Genomic DNA, 22,247 nt, shown 5'->3' with positions numbered 1-22,247 from the left:
AATATATACTGTGTACATGAGAGCGAGCGTACATATACTATATACTGTGTACAAGAGAGCGAGCGTGCATATAATACATACTGTGTACACGAGAGCGAGCGTGCATATAATATATACTGTGTACATGAGAGCGAGCGTGTATATAATATATACTGTGTACAAGAGAGCGAGCGTGCATATACTATATACTGTGTACATGAGAGCGAGCGTGTATATAATATATACTGTGTACATGAGAGCGAGCGTGTATATAATATATACTGTGTACATGAGAGCGAGCGTGCATATAATATATACTGTGTACATGAGAGCGAGCGTGTATATAATATATACTGTACATGAGAGCGAGCGTGTATATAATATATACTGTGCACATGACAGCGAGCGTGTATATAATATATACTGTGCACATGAGAGCGAGCGTGTATATAATATATACTGTGTACATGAGAGCGAGCGTGCATATAATATATACTGTGTACATGAGAGCGAGCGTGTATATAATATATACTGTGTACATGAGAGCGAGCGTGTATATAATATATACTGTGTACATGAGAGCGAGCGTGTATATAATACATACTGTGTACACGAGAGCGAGCGTGCATATAATATATACTGTGTACATGAGAGCGAGCGTGTATATAATATATACTGTGTACATGAGAGCGAGCGTGCATATAATATATACTGTGTACATGAGAGCGAGCGTGTATATAATATATACTGTGTACATGAGAGCGAGCGTGTATATAATATATACTGTGTACAGGAGAGCGAGCGTGTATATAATATATACTGTACATGAGAGCGAGCGTGTATATAATATATACTGTGTACATGAGAGCGAGCGTGTGTATAATACATACTGTGCACATGAGAGCGAGCGTGTATATAATACATACTGTGCACATGAGAGCGAGCGTGTATATAATACATACTGTGTACACGAGAGCGAGCGTGCATATAATATATACTGTGTACATGAGAGCGAGCGTGCATATAATATATACTGTGTACACGAGAGCGAGAGTGCATATAATATATACTGTGTACATGAGAGCGAGCGTGCATATAATATATACTGTGTACATGAGAGCGAGCGTGCATATAATATATACTGTGTACATGAGAGCGAGCGTGCATATAATATATACTGTGCACATGAGAGCGAGCGTGTATATAATACATACTGTGTACACGAGAGCGAGCGTGCATATAATATATACTGTGTACATGAGAGCGAGCGTGCATATAATATATACTGTGTACATGAGAGCGAGCGTGCATATAATATATACTGTGTACATGAGAGCGAGCGTGTATATAATATATACTGTGTACAGGAGAGCGAGCGTGTATATAATATATACTGTGTACAGGAGAGCGAGCGTGTATATAATATATACTGTGTACATGAGAGCGAGCGTGTATATAATATATACTGTGTACATGAGAGCGAGCGTGCATATAATATATACTGTGTACATGAGAGCGAGCGTGCATATAATATATACTGTGTACAGGAGAGCGAGCGTGTATATAATATATACTGTGTACATGAGAGCGAGCGTGTATATAATATATACTGTGTACATGAGAGCGAGCGTGTATATAATATATACTGTGTACATGAGAGCGAGCGTGTATATAATATATACTGTGTACATGAGAGCGAGCGTGTATATAATATATACTGTGTACATGAGAGCGAGCGTGCATATAATATATACTGTGTACAGGAGAGCGAGCGTGTATATAATATATACTGTGTACATGAGAGCGAGCGTGTATATAATATATACTGTGTACATGAGAGCGAGCGTGTATATAATATATACTGTGTACATGAGAGCGAGCGTGTATATAATATATACTGTGTACATGAGAGCGAGTGTGCATATAATATATACTGTGTACATGAGAGCGAGCGTGTATATAATATATACTGTGTACATGAGAGCGAGCGTGTATATAATATATACTGTGTACACGAGAGCGAGCGTGTATATAATATATACTGTGTACATGAGAGCGAGCGTGTATATAATATATACTGTGTCACCTACAGTCCTATGTAACACCACAGATAACACAGTGATAACTCTCTGAGTACAGATAATGTACTAGATGTCACCTGCAGTCCTATGTAACACCACATATAACACAGTGATAACTCTCTGAGTACAGATAATGTAGTAGATGTCACCTGCAGTCCTATGTAACACCACAGATAACACAGTGATAACTCTCTGAGTACAGATAATGTAGTAGATGTCATCTGCAGTCCTATGTAACACCACAGATAACACAGTGATAACTCTGAGTACAGATAATGTAGTAGATATCACCTGCAGTCCTATGTAACACCACAGATAACACAGTGATAACTCCCTGAGTACAGATAATGTAGTAGATGTCACCTGCAGTCCTATGTAACACCACAGATCACACAGTGATAACTCTCTGAGTACAAATAATGTAGTAGATGTCACCTGCAGTCCTATGTAACACCACAGATAACACAGTGATAACTCTCTGAGTACAGATAATGTAGTAGATATCACCTGCAGTCCTATGTAACACCACAGATAACACAGTGATAACTCCCTGAGTACAGATAATGTAGTAGATGTCACCTGCAGTCCTATGTAACACCACAGATCACACAGTGATAACTCTCTGAGTACAAATAATGTAGTAGATGTCACCTGCAGTCCTATGTAACACCACAGATAACACAGTGATAACTCTCTGAGTACATATAATGTAGTAGATGTCACCTGCAGTCCTATGTAACACCACAGATCACACAGTGATAACTCTCTGAGTACAGATAATGTAGTAGATGTCACCTGCAGTCCTATGTAACACCACAGATAACACAGTGATAACTCCATGAGTACAGATAATGTAGTAGATGTCACCTGCAGTCCTATGTAACACCACAGATCACACAGTGATAACTCTCTGAGTACATATAATGTAGTAGATGTCACCTGCAGTCCTATGTAACACCACAGATCACACAGTGATAACTCTCTGAGTACAGATAATGTAGTAGATGTCACCTGCAGTCCTATGTAACACCACAGATAACACAGTGATAACTCCCTGAGTACAGATAATGTAGTAGATGTCACCTGCAGTCCTATGTAACACCACAGATCACACCGTGATAACTCTCTGAGTACAGATAATGTAGTAGATGTCACCTGCAGTCCTATGTAACACCACAGATAACACAGTGATAACTCTCGGAGTACAGATAATGTAGTAGATGTCACCTGCAGTCCTATGTAACACCACAGATAACACAGTGATAACTCCCTGAGTACAGATAATGTAGTAGATGTCACCTGCAGTCCTATGTAACACCACAGATCACACAGTGATAACTCTCTGAGTACAAATAATGTAGTAGATGTCACCTGCAGTCCTATGTAACACCACAGATAACACAGTGATAACTCTCTGAGTACAGATAATGTAGTAGATGTCACCTGCAGTCCTATGTAACACCACAGATAACACAGTGATAACTCTCTGAGTACAGATAATGTAGTAGATGTCACCTGCAGTCCTATGTAACGCCACAGATATCACAGTGATAACTCTCTGAGTACAGATAATGTAGTAGATGTCACCTGCAGTCCTATGTAACACCACAGATCACACAGTGATAACTCTCTGAGTACAGATAATGTAGTAGATGTCACCCGCAGTCCTATGTAACACCACAGATAACACAGTGATAACTCTCTGAGTACAGATAATGTAGTAGATGTCACCTGCAGTCCTATGTAACACCACAGATAACACAGTGATAACTCTCTGAGTACAGATAATGTAGTAGATGTCACCTGCAGTCCTATGTAACACCACAGATAACACAGTGATAACTCTCTGAGTACAGATAATGTAGTAGATGTCACCTGCAGTCCTATGTAACACCACAGATATCACAGTGATAACTCTCTGAGTACAGATAATGTAGTAGATGTCATCTGCAGTCCTATGTAACACCACAGATAACACAGTGATAACTCCCTGAGTACAGATAATGTAGTATATGTCACCTACAGTCCTATGTAACACCACAGATTACACAGTGATATCTCTCTGAGTACAGATAATGTAGTAGATGTCACCTGCAGTCCTATGTAACACCACATATAACACAGTGATAACTCTCTGAGTACAAATAATGTAGTAGATGTCACCTGCAGTCCTATGTAACACCACAGATAACACAGTGATAACTCTCTGAGTACAGATAATGTAGTAGATGTCACCTGCAGTCCTATGTAACACCACAGATAACACAGTGATAACTCTCTGAGTACAGATAATGTAGTAGATGTCACCTGCAGTCCTATGTAACACCACAGATAACACAGTGATAACTCTCTGAGTACAGATAATGTAGTAGATGTCACCTGCAGTCCTATGTAACACCACAGATTACACAGTGATATCTCTCTGAGTACAGATAATGTAGTAGATGTCACCTGCAGTCCTATGTAACACCACAGATTACACAGTGATATCTCTCTGAGTACAGATAATGTAGTAGATGTCACCTGCAGTCCTATGTAACACCACAGATCACACAGTGATAACTCTCTGAGTACAGATAATGTAGTAGATGTCACCTGCAGTCCTATGTAACACCACAGATATCACAGTGATAACTCTCTGAGTACAGATAATGGAGTAGATGTCACCTGCAGTCCCATGTAACACCACAGATAACACCGTGATATCTCTCTGAGTACAGATAATGTAGTAGATGTCACCTGCAGTCCTATGTAACACCACATATAACACAGCGATAACTCTCTGAGTACAAATAATGTAGTAGATGTCACCTGCAGTCCTATGTAACACCACAGATAACACAGTGATAACTCCCTGAGTACAGATAATGTAGTAGATGTCACCTGCAGTCCTATGTAACACCACAGATAACACAGTGATCACTCCCTGAGTACAGATAATGTAGTAGATGTCACCCGCAGTCCTATGTAACACCACAGATAACAAACTCCCTGAGTACAGATAATGTAGTAGATGTCACCTGCAGTCCTATGTAACACCACAGGTAACACAGTGATAACTCTCTGAGTACAGATAATGTAGTAGATGTCACCTGCAGTCCTATGTAACACCACAGATAACACAGTGATAACTCCCTGAGTACAGATAATGTAGTAGATGTCACCTGCAGTCCTATGTAACACCACAGATAACAGTGATAACTCCCTGAGTACAGATAATGTAGTAGATGTCACCTGCAGTCCTATGTAACACCACAGATCACACAGTGATAACTCTCTGAGTACAGATAATGTAGTAGATGTCACCTGCAGTCCTATGTAACACCACAGATAACACAGTGATAACTCTCTGAGTACAGATAATGTAGTAGATGTCACCTGCAGTCCTATGTAACACCACATATAACACAGTGATAACTCCCTGAGTACAGATAATGTAGTAGATGTCACCTGCAGTCCTATGTAACACCACAGATAACACAGTGATAACTCCCTGAGTACAGATAATGTAGTAGATGTCACCTGCAGTCCTATGTAACACCACAGATCACACAGTGATAACTCTCTGAGTACAGATAATGTAGTAGATGTCACCCGCAGTCCTATGTAACACCACATATAACACAGTGATAACTCTCTGAGTACAGATAATGTAGTAGATGTCACCTGCAGTCCTATGTAACACCACAGATCACACAGTGATAACTCTCTGAGTACAGATAATGTAGTAGATGTCACCTGCAGTCCTATGTAACACCACAGATATCACAGTGATAACTCTCTGAGTACAGATAATGTAGTAGATGTCACCCGCAGTCCTATGTAACACCACAGATAACACAGTGATAACTCTCTGAGTACAGATAATGTAGTAGATGTCACCTGCAGTCCTATGTAACACCACAGATAACACAGTGATAACTCCCTGAGTACAGATAATGTAGTAGATGTCACCTGCAGTCCTATGTAACACCACAGATCACACAGCGATAACTCTCTGAGTACAGATAATGTAGTAGATGTCACCTGCAGTCCTATGTAATGCCACAGATATCACAGTGATAACTCTCTGAGTACAGATAATGTAGTAGATATCACCTGCAGTCCTATGTAACACCACAGATAACACAGTGATAACTCTCTGAGTACAGATAATGTAGTAGATGTCATCTGCAGTCCTATGTAACACCACAGATAACACAGTGATAACTCCCTGAGTACAGATAATGTAGTATATGTCACCTACAGTCCTATGTAACACCACAGATAACACAGTGATACCTCTCGGAGTACAGATAATGTAGTAGATGTCACCCGCAGTCCTATGTAACACCACAGATAACAAACTCCCTGAGTACAGATAATGTAGTAGATGTCACCTGCAGTCCTATGTAACACCACAGGTAACACAGTGATAACTCTCTGAGTACAGATAATGTAGTAGATGTCACCTGCAGTCCTATGTAACACCACAGATCACACAGTGATAACTCTCTGAGTACAGATAATGTAGTAGATGTCACCTGCAGTCCTATGTAACACCACAGATAACACAGTGATAACTCTCTGAGTACAGATAATGTAGTAGATGTCATCTGCAGTCCTATGTAACACCACAGACAACACAGTGATAACTCTCTGAGTACAGATAATGTAGTAGATGTCACCTGCAGTCCTATGTAACACCACATATAACACAGTGATAACTCTCTGAGTACAGATAATGTAGTAGATGTCACCTGCAGTCCTATGTAACACCACATATAACACAGTGATAACTCTCTGAGTACAGATAATGTAGTGGATGTCACCTGCAGTCCTATGTAACACCACAGATCACACAGTGATAACTCTCTGAGTACAAATAATGTAGTAGATGTCACCTGCAGTCCTATGTAACACCACAGATAACACAGTGATAACTCTCTGAGTACAGATAATGTAGTAGATGTCACCCGCAGTCCTATGTAACACCACAGATAACACAGTGATAACTCTCTGAGTACAGATAATGTAGTAGATGTCACCTGCAGTCCTATGTAACACCACAGACAACACAGTGATAACTCTCTGAGTACAGATAATGTAGTAGATGTCACCCGCAGTCCTATGTAACACCACAGATAACACAGTGATAACTCTCTGAGTACAGATAATGGAGTAGATGTCACCTGCAGTCCCATGTAACACCACAGATAACACAGTGATATCTCTCTGAGTACAGATAATGTAGTAGATGTCACCTGCAGTCCTATGTAACACCACATATAACACAGCGATAACTCTCTGAGTACAAATAATGTAGTAGATGTCACCTGCAGTCCTATGTAACACCACAGATAACACAGTGATAACTCTCTGAGTACAAATAATGTAGTAGATGTCACCTGCAGTCCTATGTAACACCACAGATAACACAGTGATAACTCCCTGAGTACAGATAATGTAGTAGATGTCACCTGCAGTCCTATGTAACACCACAGATAACACAGTGATCACTCCCTGAGTACAGATAATGTAGTAGATGTCACCCGCAGTCCTATGTAACACCACAGATAACAAACTCCCTGAGTACAGATAATGTAGTAGATGTCACCTGCAGTCCTATGTAACACCACAGGTAACACAGTGATAACTCTCTGAGTACAGATAATGTAGTAGATGTCACCTGCAGTCCTATGTAACACCACAGATAACACAGTGATAACTCCCTGAGTACAGATAATGTAGTAGATGTCACCTGCAGTCCTATGTAACACCACAGATAACAGTGATAACTCCCTGAGTACAGATAATGTAGTAGATGTCACCTGCAGTCCTATGTAACACCACAGATAACACAGTGATAACTCTCTGAGTACAGATAATGTAGTAGATGTCACCTGCAGTCCTATGTAACACCACATATAACACAGTGATAACTCTCTGAGTACAGATAATGTAGTAGATGTCACCTGCAGTCCTATGTAACACCACAGATAACACAGTGATAACTCCCTGAGTACAGATAATGTAGTAGATGTCACCTGCAGTCCTATGTAACACCACAGATCACACAGTGATAACTCTCTGAGTACAGATAATGTAGTAGATGTCACCTGCAGTCCTATGTAACACCACAGATCACACAGCGATAACTCTCTGAGTACAAATAATGTAGTAGATGTCACCTGCAGTCCTATGTAACACCACAGATAACACAGTGATAACTCTGAGTACAGATAATGTAGTAGATGTCACCTGCAGTCCTATGTAACACCACAGATAACACAGTGATAACTCTCTGAGTACAGATAATGTAGTAGATGTCACCTGCAGTCCTATGTAACACCACAGATAACAGTGATAACTCTCTGAGTACAGATAATGTAGTAGATGTCACCTGCAGTCCTATGTAATGCCACAGATATCACAGTGATAACTCTCTGAGTACAGATAATGTAGTAGATATCACCTGCAGTCCTATGTAACACCACAGATAACACAGTGATAACTCTCTGAGTACAGATAATGTAGTAGATGTCATCTGCAGTCCTATGTAACACCACAGATAACACAGTGATAACTCCCTGAGTACAGATAATGTAGTATATGTCACCTACAGTCCTATGTAACACCACAGATAACACAGTGATAACTCTCTGAGTACAGATAATGTAGTAGATGTCACCCGCAGTCCTATGTAACACCACAGATAACAAACTCCCTGAGTACAGATAATGTAGTAGATGTCACCTGCAGTCCTATGTAACACCACAGGTAACACAGTGATAACTCTCTGAGTACAGATAATGTAGTAGATGTCACCTGCAGTCCTATGTAACACCACAGATAACACAGTGATAACTCTCTGAGTACAGATAATGTAGTAGATGTCACCTGCAGTCCTATGTAACACCACAGATCACACAGTGATAACTCTCTGAGTACAGATAATGTAGTAGATGTCACCTGCAGTCCTATGTAACACCACAGATAACACAGTGATAACTCTCTGAGTACAGATAATGTAGTAGATGTCACCTGCAGTCCTATGTAACACCACATATAACACAGTGATAACTCTCTGAGTACAGATAATGTAGTAGATGTCACCTGCAGTCCTATGTAACACCACATATAACACAGTGATAACTCTCTGAGTACAGATAATGTAGTGGATGTCACCTGCAGTCCTATGTAACACCACAGATCACACAGTGATAACTCTCTGAGTACAAATAATGTAGTAGATGTCACCTGCAGTCCTATGTAACACCACAGATAACACAGTGATAACTCTCTGAGTACAGATAATGTAGTAGATGTCACCTGCAGTCCTATGTAACACCACAGATAACACAGTGATAACTCTCTGAGTACAGATAATGTAGTAGATGTCACCTGCAGTCCTATGTAACACCACAGATAACACAGTGATAACTCTCTGAGTACAGATAATGTAGTAGATGTCACCTGCAGTCCTATGTAACACCACAGATATCACAGTGATAACTCTGAGTACAGATAATGTAGTAGATGTCATCTGCAGTCCTATGTAACACCACAGATAACACAGTGATAACTCTCTGAGTACAGATAATGTAGTAGATGTCACCCGCAGTCCTATGTAACACCACAGATAACACAGTGATAACTCTCTGAGTACAGATAATGGAGTAGATGTCACCTGCAGTCCCATGTAACACCACAGATAACACCGTGATATCTCTCTGAGTACAGATAATGTAGTAGATGTCACCTGCAGTCCTATGTAACACCACATATAACACAGCGATAACTCTCTGAGTACAAATAATGTAGTAGATGTCACCTGCAGTCCTATGTAACACCACAGATAACACAGTGATAACTCCCTGAGTACAGATAATGTAGTAGATGTCACCTGCAGTCCTATGTAACACCACAGATAACACAGTGATCACTCCCTGAGTACAGATAATGTAGTAGATGTCACCCGCAGTCCTATGTAACACCACAGATAACAAACTCCCTGAGTACAGATAATGTAGTAGATGTCACCTGCAGTCCTATGTAACACCACAGGTAACACAGTGATAACTCTCTGAGTACAGATAATGTAGTAGATGTCACCTGCAGTCCTATGTAACACCACAGATAACACAGTGATAACTCCCCGAGTACAGATAATGTAGTAGATGTCACCTGCAGTCCTATGTAACACCACAGATAACACAGTGATAACTCCCTGAGTACAGATAATGTAGTAGATGTCACCTGCAGTCCTATGTAACACCACAGATCACACAGTGATAACTCTCTGAGTACAGATAATGTAGTAGATGTCACCTGCAGTCCTATGTAACACCACAGATAACACAGTGATAACTCTCTGAGTACAGATAATGTAGTAGATGTCACCTGCAGTCCTATGTAACACCACATATAACACAGTGATAACTCTCTGAGTACAGATAATGTAGTAGATGTCACCTGCAGTCCTATGTAACACCACAGATAACACAGTGATAACTCCCTGAGTACAGATAATGTAGTAGATGTCACCTGCAGTCCTATGTAACACCACAGATCACACAGTGATAACTCTCTGAGTACAGATAATGTAGTAGATGTCACCTGCAGTCCTATGTAACACCACAGATAACACAGTGATAACTCTCTGAGTACAGATAATGTAGTAGATGTCACCTGCAGTCCTATGTAACACCACATATAACACAGTGATAACTCTCTGAGTACAGATAATGTAGTAGATGTCACCTGCAGTCCTATGTAACACCACAGATCACACAGTGATAACTCTCTGAGTACAGATAATGTAGTAGATGTCACCTGCAGTTCTATGTAACACCACAGATATCACAGTGATAACTCTCTGAGTACAGATAATGTAGTAGATGTCACCTGCAGTCCTATGTAACACCACAGATAACACAGTGATAACTCCCTGAGTACAGATAATGTAGTAGATGTCACCTGCAGTCCTATGTAGCACCACATATAACACAGCGATAACTCTCTGAGTACAGATAATGTAGTAGATGTCACCTGCAGTCCTATGTAACACCACAGATAACACAGTGATAACTCTCTGAGTACAGATAATGTAGTAGATGTCACCCGCAGTCCTATGTAACACCACAGATAACACAGTGATAACTCTCTGAGTACAGATAATGTAGTAGATGTCACCTGCAGTCCTATGTAACACCACAGATAACACAGTGATAACTCCCTGAGTACAGATAATGTAGTAGATGTCACCTGCAGTCCTATGTAGCACCACATATAACACAGCGATAACTCTCTGAGTACAAATAATGTAGTAGATGTCACCTGCAGTCCTATGTAACACCACAGATAACACAGTGATAACTCTCTGAGTACAGATAATGTAGTAGATGTCACCTGCAGTCCTATGTAACACCACAGATAACACAGTGATAACTCTCTGAGTACAGATAATGTAGTAGATGTCACCTGCAGTCCTATGTAACACCACAGATCACACAGTGATAACTCTCTGAGTACAGATAATGTAGTAGATGTCACCTGCAGTCCTATGTAACACCACAGATATCACAGTGATAACTCTCTGAGTACAGATAATGTAGTAGATGTCACCCGCAGTCCTATGTAACACCACAGATAACACAGTGATAACTCTCTGAGTACAGATAATGTAGTAGATGTCACCTGCAGTCCTATGTAACACCACAGATAACACAGTGATAACTCCCTGAGTACAGATAATGTAGTAGATGTCACCTGCAGTCCTATGTAGCACCACATATAACACAGCGATAACTCTCTGAGTACAAATAATGTAGTAGATGTCACCTGCAGTCCTATGTAACACCACAGATAACACAGTGATAACTCTCTGAGTACAGATAATGTAGTAGATGTCACCTGCAGTCCTATGTAACACCACAGATAACACAGTGATAACTCTCTGAGTACAGATAATGTAGTAGATGTCACCTGCAGTCCTATGTAACACCACAGATAACAGTGATAACTCTCTGAGTACAGATAATGTAGTAGATGTCATCTGCAGTCCTATGTAACACCACAGATAACACAGTGATAACTCCCTGAGTACAGATAATGTAGTATATGTCACCTACAGTCCTATGTAACACCACAGATAACACAGTGATACCTCTCTGAGCACAGATAATGTAGTAGATGTCACCTGCAGTCCTATGTAACACCACAGATAACACAGTGATAACTCCCTGAGTACAGATAATGTAGTAGATGTCACCCGCAGTCCTATGTAACACCACAGATAACAAACTCCCTGAGTACAGATAATGTAGTAGATGTCACCTGCAGTCCTATGTAACACCACAGATAACACAGTGATAACTCCCTGAGTACAGATAATGTAGTAGATGTCACCTGCAGTCCTATGTAACACCACAGATAACACAGTGATAACTCTCTGAGTACAGATAATGTAGTAGATGTCACCTGCAGTCCTATGTAACACCACAGATAACACAGTGATAACTCTCTGAGTACAGATAATGTAGTAGATGTCACCTGCAGTCCTATGTAACACCACAGATATCACAGTGATAACTCTCTGAGCACAGATAATGTAGTAGATGTCACCTGCAGTCCTATGTAACACCACAGATAACACAGTGATAACTCTCTGAGTACAGATAATGTAGTAGATGTCACCTGCAGTCCTATGTAACACCTCCACCCTCTTCTTACCTTCTCGGCATCCTGCTCGAACAGCCTGAGCTGGAAGCACTGGTCCAGCTTCAGCTTGCGCACGTGCCACATCTGGTGCAGGTGTTGGCGGGTGGAGTGCAGTTTGTCAAGGAGGCTGGTAATCTTTGGCACCAGACTTTGGAAGTCTGCCCCTCCTGGGATACAGTTCCTGCCGGAGAAGCCGTCCCCGCAGCGGATGCACTGCAGCAGTCTCTGTCCGTCACGGTCTAGCTCCTCCACTGGAGCCTTCATCACCTTCTTCTTTAGCTGCGTATGCTCATCGATCAACCGCCGTGATCCCTCCACGTCCACGGGGAACTCCTTCCTGGCCAGCATCTCCTGCAGGTCCTCCAGGCGTGACAGAAGGTGCACTGCGCTGTTGAAGAATTCCTCCAGGGAGACGCGCAGCTCGATCCACTCGTCATGATTGTAATCCAAGGAGCCGTCAAACTCCTCTGTGAGCTGCGAGGGGTCCACCAGCTTCGTCAGACCCTCCACCGACACCATGCTGGTCTGGGCAAAGAAGACACAGGCAGGTTAATCGGCACCCCGGCCTCCAGCAGTGCGGCACAGCCGGCAGCCATGTCGGGGAGACTGGACACATTGTATCTACTGTATACATATACAAAAACACAGGGAAAGAAATGACTTTGGAGGAATGTATTACATATTAACAAAAGGGGGCAAACCCCATATTGGAATCCCTCACTTAAGAGTCATAAAATGTAATTGTATTAAAATTGCTGTGCGGTAATAGTAAAAAATCATCCCTAATCTGTTCAAGCTCATATTGTAAGGAATACACCTATATTTGATATATTTGATATGGGTGACACCCGGGAAGTTAGTAACTTTATAACAGAATAGGACAAACACACACTATAGGACCACAGCATAAAGTCCCACCAACATGTTTCACCGCAGATGCGGCGTCATCAGGGAATGGGACACTGGCATTGTGGTGACCCCATAAAGCCTGTGAGACGCTCACCCCCCGGCAGACAAGCCCCTCACACAGGTGCACGGATCCACGAACCTCAAAGATGAACTTGGAACTGCCGAAGTTGGTTTTCTGCTTCTGCCAGAAGTTCTCGGGTTTGATGATCAGCGCCACATGGATCTCGGCGGGGAACGCTTCCTGCAGGGTCTTCAGAAGAGGTTTTATCAGGTCCCACTTGGATCCGCGCATGTCTATGATGACGGTGAAGCCGCGCTTACAGACGTCCTCACTGCGGGGGACGGGAGAACTGACAAGGATCAATACACAATATAGACACAGCACATACATGGCACACTGCAGTCACCGGACCTGCTGATATAAGGACTAGTGATGAGTGAACGCGCTCGCCACTACTCGCCTGACCATCATGGTGCTCGACAAGCTCGCCGAGTATTTCCGGGGTTGCTCGGGCGGGAGCTCGGGTCACCTCCCTGCATATTTGACGCTCTTTACAGAGTCAATGAACATGCAGGGATTGCCTGCCACTCACTGTAATGCCGCAGCCATGTTGGTTGTGGCATTACAGTGATTGGCTGGCCGCACAGCGTCATCAGGTCTATATCAGACCAGGCGCCGCCATGCTCGTCACAGTCACTCCGGATCAGACAGTGTAGGGAGAGCTGCTGCTGAGCTAGGGAGAGATTCGCTTGTGTATTAGGTAGTGTAGGGAGAAAAACTGTACATTACACATATCCATCTTAACAAACAGTCCTTCTGAGGACTAATCCATCTGCAGAGATATCAGGCAGGCAGTGTATATAGGCAGGCAGGATATATAGGCAGGCAGTGTATATAGCAGACTGCAGTACATATAGCACAAGAGGCTCCATTCCAGTTTTGCCTTCTGCTGCTGTTAGATATTTCTATACATAGGCCCAGGTCTCAGGGACCAGGAATACTTTTCTTTGGATCTTAATCGTCATTATTTGCTTAAAAAGCAATCCAGAGAACACCATTTTTTCTGCGCCATTTGCTTGTTGGCACTGCAGAATACAGCCAGGTCCTTTCCATATTACAGCACTAGAAATCCAGCTATTCAAGACTGTGTTTTCTCCGTCACACGGATCACATATACGTTGTCAGAAAATACTGCCATTTCTGGCCTCCATTAAAAATTTCCTTTAGTGTGTCAGTGAAGCAATTCACACCAGTTTGCTGTTCACACTACTTACCTACAGGCCAGGTATTTAAAACTGTAGTTTGTCCGTCACACGGATCACATATAAATTCGCTCCAAATTCAGCCATTTGTAGTGAGTGTGGAAGATACTGTCCTCCATTTAAAATGGGCAAGGCACGTGCAAGGGACGGGGTACTAGACGTGATGGTGATGGGGCATGCAGAGGCCGAGGACAAGCCGAAATTGTGCCACAACAAACACCCACATCTTCTCGCCCGACCTTCCTGTCCCAATTTCTACGGGACGGCAGCACACCACTATTGAACGCAGAGCAGTGTCAAAAGGTTGTTGGTTGGATAGCGGATAATGCTTCCAGTCACTTAGCCACCACCACCACCACCCCGTCTTCCACACGGTAAAGTCTCCGTAGCCGTGAGTCTGGACTGCATATTCCTCATCCTGATCCTCCTTCCTCCCACCATGCCGAGTGCCCGGAGAGAACTGATCCCACACTTGGACACTCTGAAGAGCTGTTCACTTTTCCATTTATAGATTCGGGCCTCTCGCCCGGTCCACTTGAAGCGGGGCAAGAGGAGATCGCGTGTAGCGATGCCCAAATATTTGAGCAGCCACGGTCACACGAAGGCGACGGTGGGAAAATGTCACAAGAGGTGGATGATGATGAGACACAATTGCCAGAAAGTCAGGAGGAGGACCAGGGTGCGGAAGTGGAAGACGAGGTGGTGGATGATATAGCAACTGACCCAACCTGGCAGGAGGACATGCAGAGCGAGGACAGCAGCACACGGGGGGGGGGAGGCAGAGCACCCCAACAGGCAGGAAGAAGCAGTGTGGTGGCCGCAGACAGAAGGCAGGCAACCTTTCACCGTAACAACAACAAGAAGGAAGTTGCCAGTACAACTGTTAGGTGTTCCCGAGTCTGGTTGTTTTTTAAAGACCCTGCCGATAACCCCAAAAAGGCCATTTGCACTACCTGCCAGGCCAACATCAGCAGGAGTGGCAAAATGACCAGCCTGACCACCACGAGCATGATCAGGCACATGGCAGCAAAGCAAAGCACCCAACTTTGTGGGCCGTACCCCAGGGTCCAGGAACAGTGTCTGCCGGTGGCACCACTGCTTGTTCCGCTGTTGTGCATGCAAGCAAATCCCCTGTCCATGGTGCATGCGAAGATGCCTCCTGCCCTGCACCTGTCGTTGCACACTCTCAAGTAGCAGCATCAGGAAGCACGTCCACGTCCTTGTCCCAGTGCAGCGTTCAGTTGTCCATACCCCAGTCCTGGGAACGCAAGCGCAAATACACAGCCAACGCTTCACAGGCCACGGTACTAAATTCCCACATTTCACAACTGCTTGCGCTCGAAATGTTGCCTTTTAGGCTCGTGGAGACGGAAGCTTTCCGCAACCTGATGGCGGCGGCCGTCCCTCGGTACTCGGTCCCCAGCCACCACCATTTCTCCAGGTGTGCCGCCCCTGGATTACACAAGCACGTGTCCCAAAACATTAGACGTGCTCTCAACAACGCAGTTACCGGTAAAGTCCACCTAACCACAGACACTTGGACAAGAGCTTGTGGGCAGGGACGGTACATCTCGCTGACGGCACACTGGGTTAACATAGTGGAAGCCGGGACCCAGTCAGACCTTGGGACGGAACACGTCCTCCCGACGACAAGGATTGCGGGCCCTAGGTCAATCAGGGTTGCCCCAACGGTCCACAGCTCCTGCACCTCATCCTCCTCCTCTTCAGCCTCCATCTCCGAAATGACCACATCAGTCACAAGCTGGAAGTACTGCAGCACTGCCTCGGCCAAGCGGCAACAGGATGTGCTGAAGCTAATATGCTTAGGTGAAAAACTGCACAATGCTGAAGAGTTGTGGACAGCTCTGAAAGAGCAGGTAAATCTGTGGCTCACACCGCTAAACCTACAGCCAGGCATGGTCGTGTGTGACAATGGCCGGAACCTGGTGGCGGCTCTAAGGCGAAGCGAGCTCACACACGTACCATGCCTGGCCTATGTGCTTAACCTCGTGGTTCAGCGGTTTCTCAAATCCTACTCGGAGCTGCCGGATCGGCTTGTTAAAGTACGCCGCCTGTGTGCCCATTTTAGAAAGTCACCTACAGCTTCCACCGCCCTTGCAGTGTTTCAGCAGCATTTGCAGCTTCCGGCTCACAGACTGGTGTGTGATGTCCCCACGCATTGGAACTCTACACTGCAGATGTTGAGAAGGATTTGTGAGCAGAAGAGAGCAGTTGTTGAGTACCAGCATCAACAAGGCCGTCGGTATTCAGTTCAGACTCCACACATAAGACCTCAGGAGTGGACATGGATGTCAGACATATGTACCATCCTCCAAAACTTTGAGGACTCCACCAAGATGGTGAGCGGCGATGGCGCCATAATTAGCGTCACCATCCCGCTTCTCTGTCTTCTGAAACACTCTCTGCTCACAATCAAAGAGGATGCATTGCAGGCGGAGCACGATGAGGTGTAGCAAGGACCCATACAGGGTGATTACACACAGCCCAGCCTCATCTCATCCCAACGTGGATTGGGTGACAACGAGGAAGAGGAGGAGGAAGGACAGGAGCTAGTTTCATGCACTATAGACGGTAATACCTGCACAGCTGTCATACCGTCTGTTCAGCGTGGATGGTCAGAGGACAAAGAGGAGGAGGAGGAGGAGGAGGAGAGCATGATCAGTCATCCTCTTGGTGAGGACACGGAAGTCTTGCCTGTTAGTAGTCTGGCACGCATGGCCAAGTTTATGTTACGCTGCCTTTCCCATGACCCTCGCGTTCTCAAAATTTTGGGTGACAGTCATTACTGGTTGGTGACACTTCTAGACCCACGCTACAAGGAAAACTTGATATCTCTTATTCCTGAGGCGGACAGGTGTACAAAAATGGGGCAGTACCAGAAGGCCCTTGTTGCGGAACTATTAAAAAAATCCCATCTGAAAACACTGGCGGCAGAGGTCACAGTTCGTTGGACAACCAAGGAGTACAGGCGAGAGAGACACAACTTCAATCCAGCAGAGGCAGGGGAGCACTGTCGAAGTTCTGGGAGAGTTTTCTCAGCCCCTCCCATCGCACAGGCCCTGAGGCGCGGGGTACTCTCACAAGGAGTGCAAAGTTTGGGAAGATGCTGAGGGAGTACCTTGCTGACCGTACCAACGTCCTCCGTGATTCCGCTGTGCCTTATAATTATTGGGTATCCAAGCTGGACACGTGGAATGAACTGCCTCTGTACGCCTTGGAGGTCCTGGCCTGCCCTGCCGCCAACGTTTTATCAGAGCGGGTTTTTAGTGCCGCTGGTGGAATTATAACTGATAAGCGCATCCGCCTGTCAACTGAAAATGCTGACAGGCTGACTCTTATAAAAATGAACACAGGCTGGATTGGGCCAGACTTCTCAACACCAGCGAATGATAGCAGCGTAACATAAACTCAAATCCAGTGTCTTTTTTTGGGGGGTGTATTCCCATGCACCTCTTCACACCTACACATGGGTATACGCTTCCTGATTTTGTCTATTTGCTCTTGTCCTCCTCCTTCTCCTCATCCTCCACCACCATATCACCAGGGTGACCGTGGTCCGTGATGCAACACCCACATCGTTTTTTTAAAGGGTGTTTATGATGCCTGTAAAAAAAATTTTTTATACAGTATGATCATGTATACCCCCCAGGGGTAAATGTTTGTCAGCCCATACACTTAGTGCATGGGCATTACAAGTATAGGAGACCCACTCCTTTCTAATGGGAACACTTTTTTATGAGGCCCTCCTCCACGTCTCTTCCAAGGGGCATTGAAGTGCCTCCAAATTTTTGGCAGCCCTTGCATTCACTGCATAGGCAAACAGTATGGGAGACTCTCTCCTTTCTAATGGGAATTTGTCATTACTGTGGCCCTGCTCTATGTGTCTTTAAATTCTTAGTGGGGTTTTTCCTAAAATTGTCAGCCGTTGGACTCACTGCATACCCTATAACTGTATAGCAGACCCTCTCCTTTCTAATGGGAACATGTCGTACCTTGTTACTGTGGCCCTGCTCTGTGTGTCTTTAAATTCTTAGTGGGGTTTTTCCCAAATTTTGGCAGTCCTTGCAGTCACAGCATGGGCATTACCACTATAGGAGACCCGCTCCTTTATAATGGGAACATTTTTTTTACTGAAATCCTCCTCTATGTCTCTTCAAAGGGGTATTGGGTTGCGTCTAAATTTTTGGCAGCCCTTGCAGTCACTGGATACACAATAACAGTATAGGAGACTCACTTTTTAATAATGGGAACAACAAAGCATAGCCGGCTGATGGCTCTCTAACAATAGCGAGGGCCGACTGCTGGCCTTTTAAGAATAGTAAGGGCCGTCTAATGTCCCTATAAAAATAGGCTTTACGACTTTCAGAGTCCCTCCATCATAAATAAACAGGATGTGTCTGATGATGTGTCACATACCACATTGCCAGATAAGGTTGTAAAATGTTAAAATGACATTTCCCGGTGAATGCATTTGTCTTAAAAAAACAAACGTAAAAAAAACAAAACAATAGGATCTTTCTTTAGTATAAAAAACAGCGTCACCAATTTAACAACAATGTAATCACATTGTTCAACTCCTGCACCTCCTCCTCCATCTCCGAAATGACCACATCAGTCACAAGCTGATAGCACTGCAGCACTGCCTTGGCCAAGAAGCAACAGGCTGTGCTGAATAGAACATGCTTAATGCTTAGGTGACAAACCGCCCAGCGCTGAAGAGTTGTTAAAAGCTGTAACACAGCAGCCTGATCTGTGGCTCTCACCGCTGAACATACAGCCAGGCATGGTCATGTGTGACAATGGGCGGAACTTGGTGACGGAGAAATGACAGCCGGGGTAGATACGGTTTCCCTCTATGCCAGTCCTTCCACCGAGCTAAATACAACTCTCATCAAAAAAAGCTGTGGACTGGCTCCGTACCGTCCCTGGCCACATTCACCTGTCTACGTGTTTGTGGTTAGGCGGTCCTTCCCAGTAAGTGCACTGGGTAGGGCACGGGTAATGTTGTGGGACCCGTGTGTGTGGAATGCGGAGGCGATACCGGGAAATATAGTGGCGGCTGGGGACCGAGTATGGACACCCAGCTGCCGCCGGCATGAGGTTGTGAAAAGCTTCCTCCTCCACGAGCCTAAAAGGCCACATTTCAAGTGCAAGCAGCTGTCAAAAATTTGGCAGCATAGTATTGCAGCCTATGGGTGGGTGGGTGGCTGGCTGCATACTTGCGCTTGCATTCCAAGGAAAGGGGTAGGGACAACTGAACGCTGCAGTGGGACAAGGACGTGGATGGTGATTGTTGCAAGTCTGCAACGACAGGTTCATGGCAAGAGGCATCTTCGCATGCGCCAAGGGTCACTTATGATGGGCACACTTTTAGGCAGTGACCTGGGTGTCAGAGATGCTTCCAGGGGTCTTCCCCATGCTGTTCCCATGACTTTTCAGCACTGTATGCATGTGTCTGATGATGTGTCACACACCACATGGCCAGATAAGGTTGTAAAATGTTAAAATGAAATTTCCTGGTGAATGCATTTGTCTTGGTTGAAAGCAATACAAAAGTGCAAAAACGTATCAAAAAAGCTACGTGTGAACATAGCCCAAGGTGTAGAGGAGTATTTTTGTTTTTATTTTGCATTATATACATTGTAAATGTCATGGAAAGGATGTTCCTTAACATATTTCCCAGGAAAATCCATTCTGGTTTTGTCTTTGTATGTTTCATTGTGAGTCCGTAAAAGTGGCGTAATACTCTGACAGCGTTGTTGACAGCAGTGACCTGAGAGTCAGAAATGCTTCCAGGGGTCTTCCCCATGTTGTCCCCATGTCATTTGAGCACTGTTCCCATCGATTTGGGCAATTTTTAGGCCCTCTGCAGACCGCCGGGGGGAGCCGCCTGAAAAATGCTCGAGTTTCCCATAGACTTACATTGGGCTCGTTGCTCGAGTCGAGCACCCGAGTATTCCAATATGCCCGACCCGAGCAACGAGCACCCGAGCATTTTACTGCTCGCTCATCACTAATAAGGACACATGCACGCTCATCTGAGCCGAGAGCGCATGAATGTGGGGGAGAGAGCAGTCCGCAAGCATCCAAGACAGGAGTATGGCCAGCTCTACAGGAGACTACAATCTATTACTCCCTGTTATCAGCCATTACTGGAGGAGGTGACTGTAGGACAGGAGACTACAATCTATTACTCCCTGTTATCAGCCACTACTGGGGAGGTGACTGTAGGACCAGAGACTACAATCTATTACTCCCTGTTATCAGCCATTACTGGGGGAGGAGACTGTAGGACAGGAGACTACAATCTATTATTCCCTGTTATCAGCCATTATTGGGGGAGGAGACTGTAGGACAGGAGACTACAATCTATTACTCCCTGTTATCAGCCATTACTGGGGGAGGAGACTGTAGGACAGGAGACTACAATCTATTACTCCCTGTTATCAGTCACTACTGGGGAGGTGACTGTAGGACCAGAGACTACAATCTATTACTCCCTGTTATCAGCCATTACGGGGGGAGGAGACTGTAGGACAGGAGACTACAATCTATTACTCCCTGTTATCAGCCATTATTGGGGGAGGAGACTGTAGGACAGGAGACTACAATCTATTACTCCCTGTTATCAGCCATTACTGGGGGAGGAGACTGTAGGACAGGAGACTACAATCTATTACTCCCTGTTATCAGCCATTACTGGGGGACGTGACTGTAGAACAGGTGCCCACAATCAGTTTCTCCCTGCTGAGAGTAGCACCTGCCTCGTGAGCTCCAGGACTTCCAGGAGGAGGGTCGTCGTCTGCCTCTCTTCTCCCCAGGGAGAGGCAGGCTTACTGGGAGGCCGGCATGGCTTCCCAGCCTCCTATCCCCCGGTCTATGCCGGCGGGGGACAAGGAGCCACAACAACCGGCCCAGGAGGGAGTGAGGAGATCCGGTAGGGTGAAGAAAAACATACCCACCTACTCCAACCCCGAGACGGTTCATCGCCCGCCCAGAGAGGGAGACCGGGGAACCCCAGGCCCCAGGAACAAGAGTCCAGCAAGATCCTGGGGAGAGATGAGCTCCAGCGAGTCCACAAGTTCCTTCTCCTCCCGAGTGGTCGCCACATTACGAGAGTACGAGGACGCCGGCAAAGCACTAACCCAGCTGAAAGAGGAGCTGCGGGAGGCCCGGATCCTGAACACCCGGGCGTCCAACAAGGAGAGACCCGCGACCTCCCAGAGGTTTAAAGCCCTCAGAGACGAGGTGGTCAGGTTAGTCCTCCTCCGGGAGGGGATTGAGAAAAGCGCA

General features: G+C 44.8%; 1 protein-coding gene across 1 annotated transcript in view; it reads right to left on the bottom strand.

Moving 5' to 3' along the window:
- The window catches only part of LOC141161316 (kalirin-like), a 118,582-nt gene that overhangs the window by 3,600 nt on the left and 92,735 nt on the right, over window positions 1–22,247 (bottom strand). Inside the window, exons 4-5 of the mRNA XM_073646129.1 lie at window positions 13,810–14,020; window positions 12,774–13,286 (exon numbers count right to left, since the gene is read on the bottom strand). Coding sequence (XP_073502230.1) covers window positions 12,774–13,286; window positions 13,810–14,020 — 724 coding nt within the window. The remainder of the gene's footprint in view (window positions 1–12,773; window positions 13,287–13,809; window positions 14,021–22,247) is intronic.

The sequence above is a fragment of the Phyllobates terribilis genome, unplaced genomic scaffold (genome assembly GCF_046119375.1).
Source record: "Phyllobates terribilis strain yellow unplaced genomic scaffold, ASM4611937v1 Scaffold_9__5_contigs__length_417890890, whole genome shotgun sequence".
In the NCBI taxonomy this organism is placed as follows: Eukaryota; Metazoa; Chordata; class Amphibia; order Anura; family Dendrobatidae; genus Phyllobates; species Phyllobates terribilis.
The sequence above is the reverse complement of the archived record's forward strand: the minus strand, read 5'-3'. Positions and strand labels throughout refer to the sequence as shown.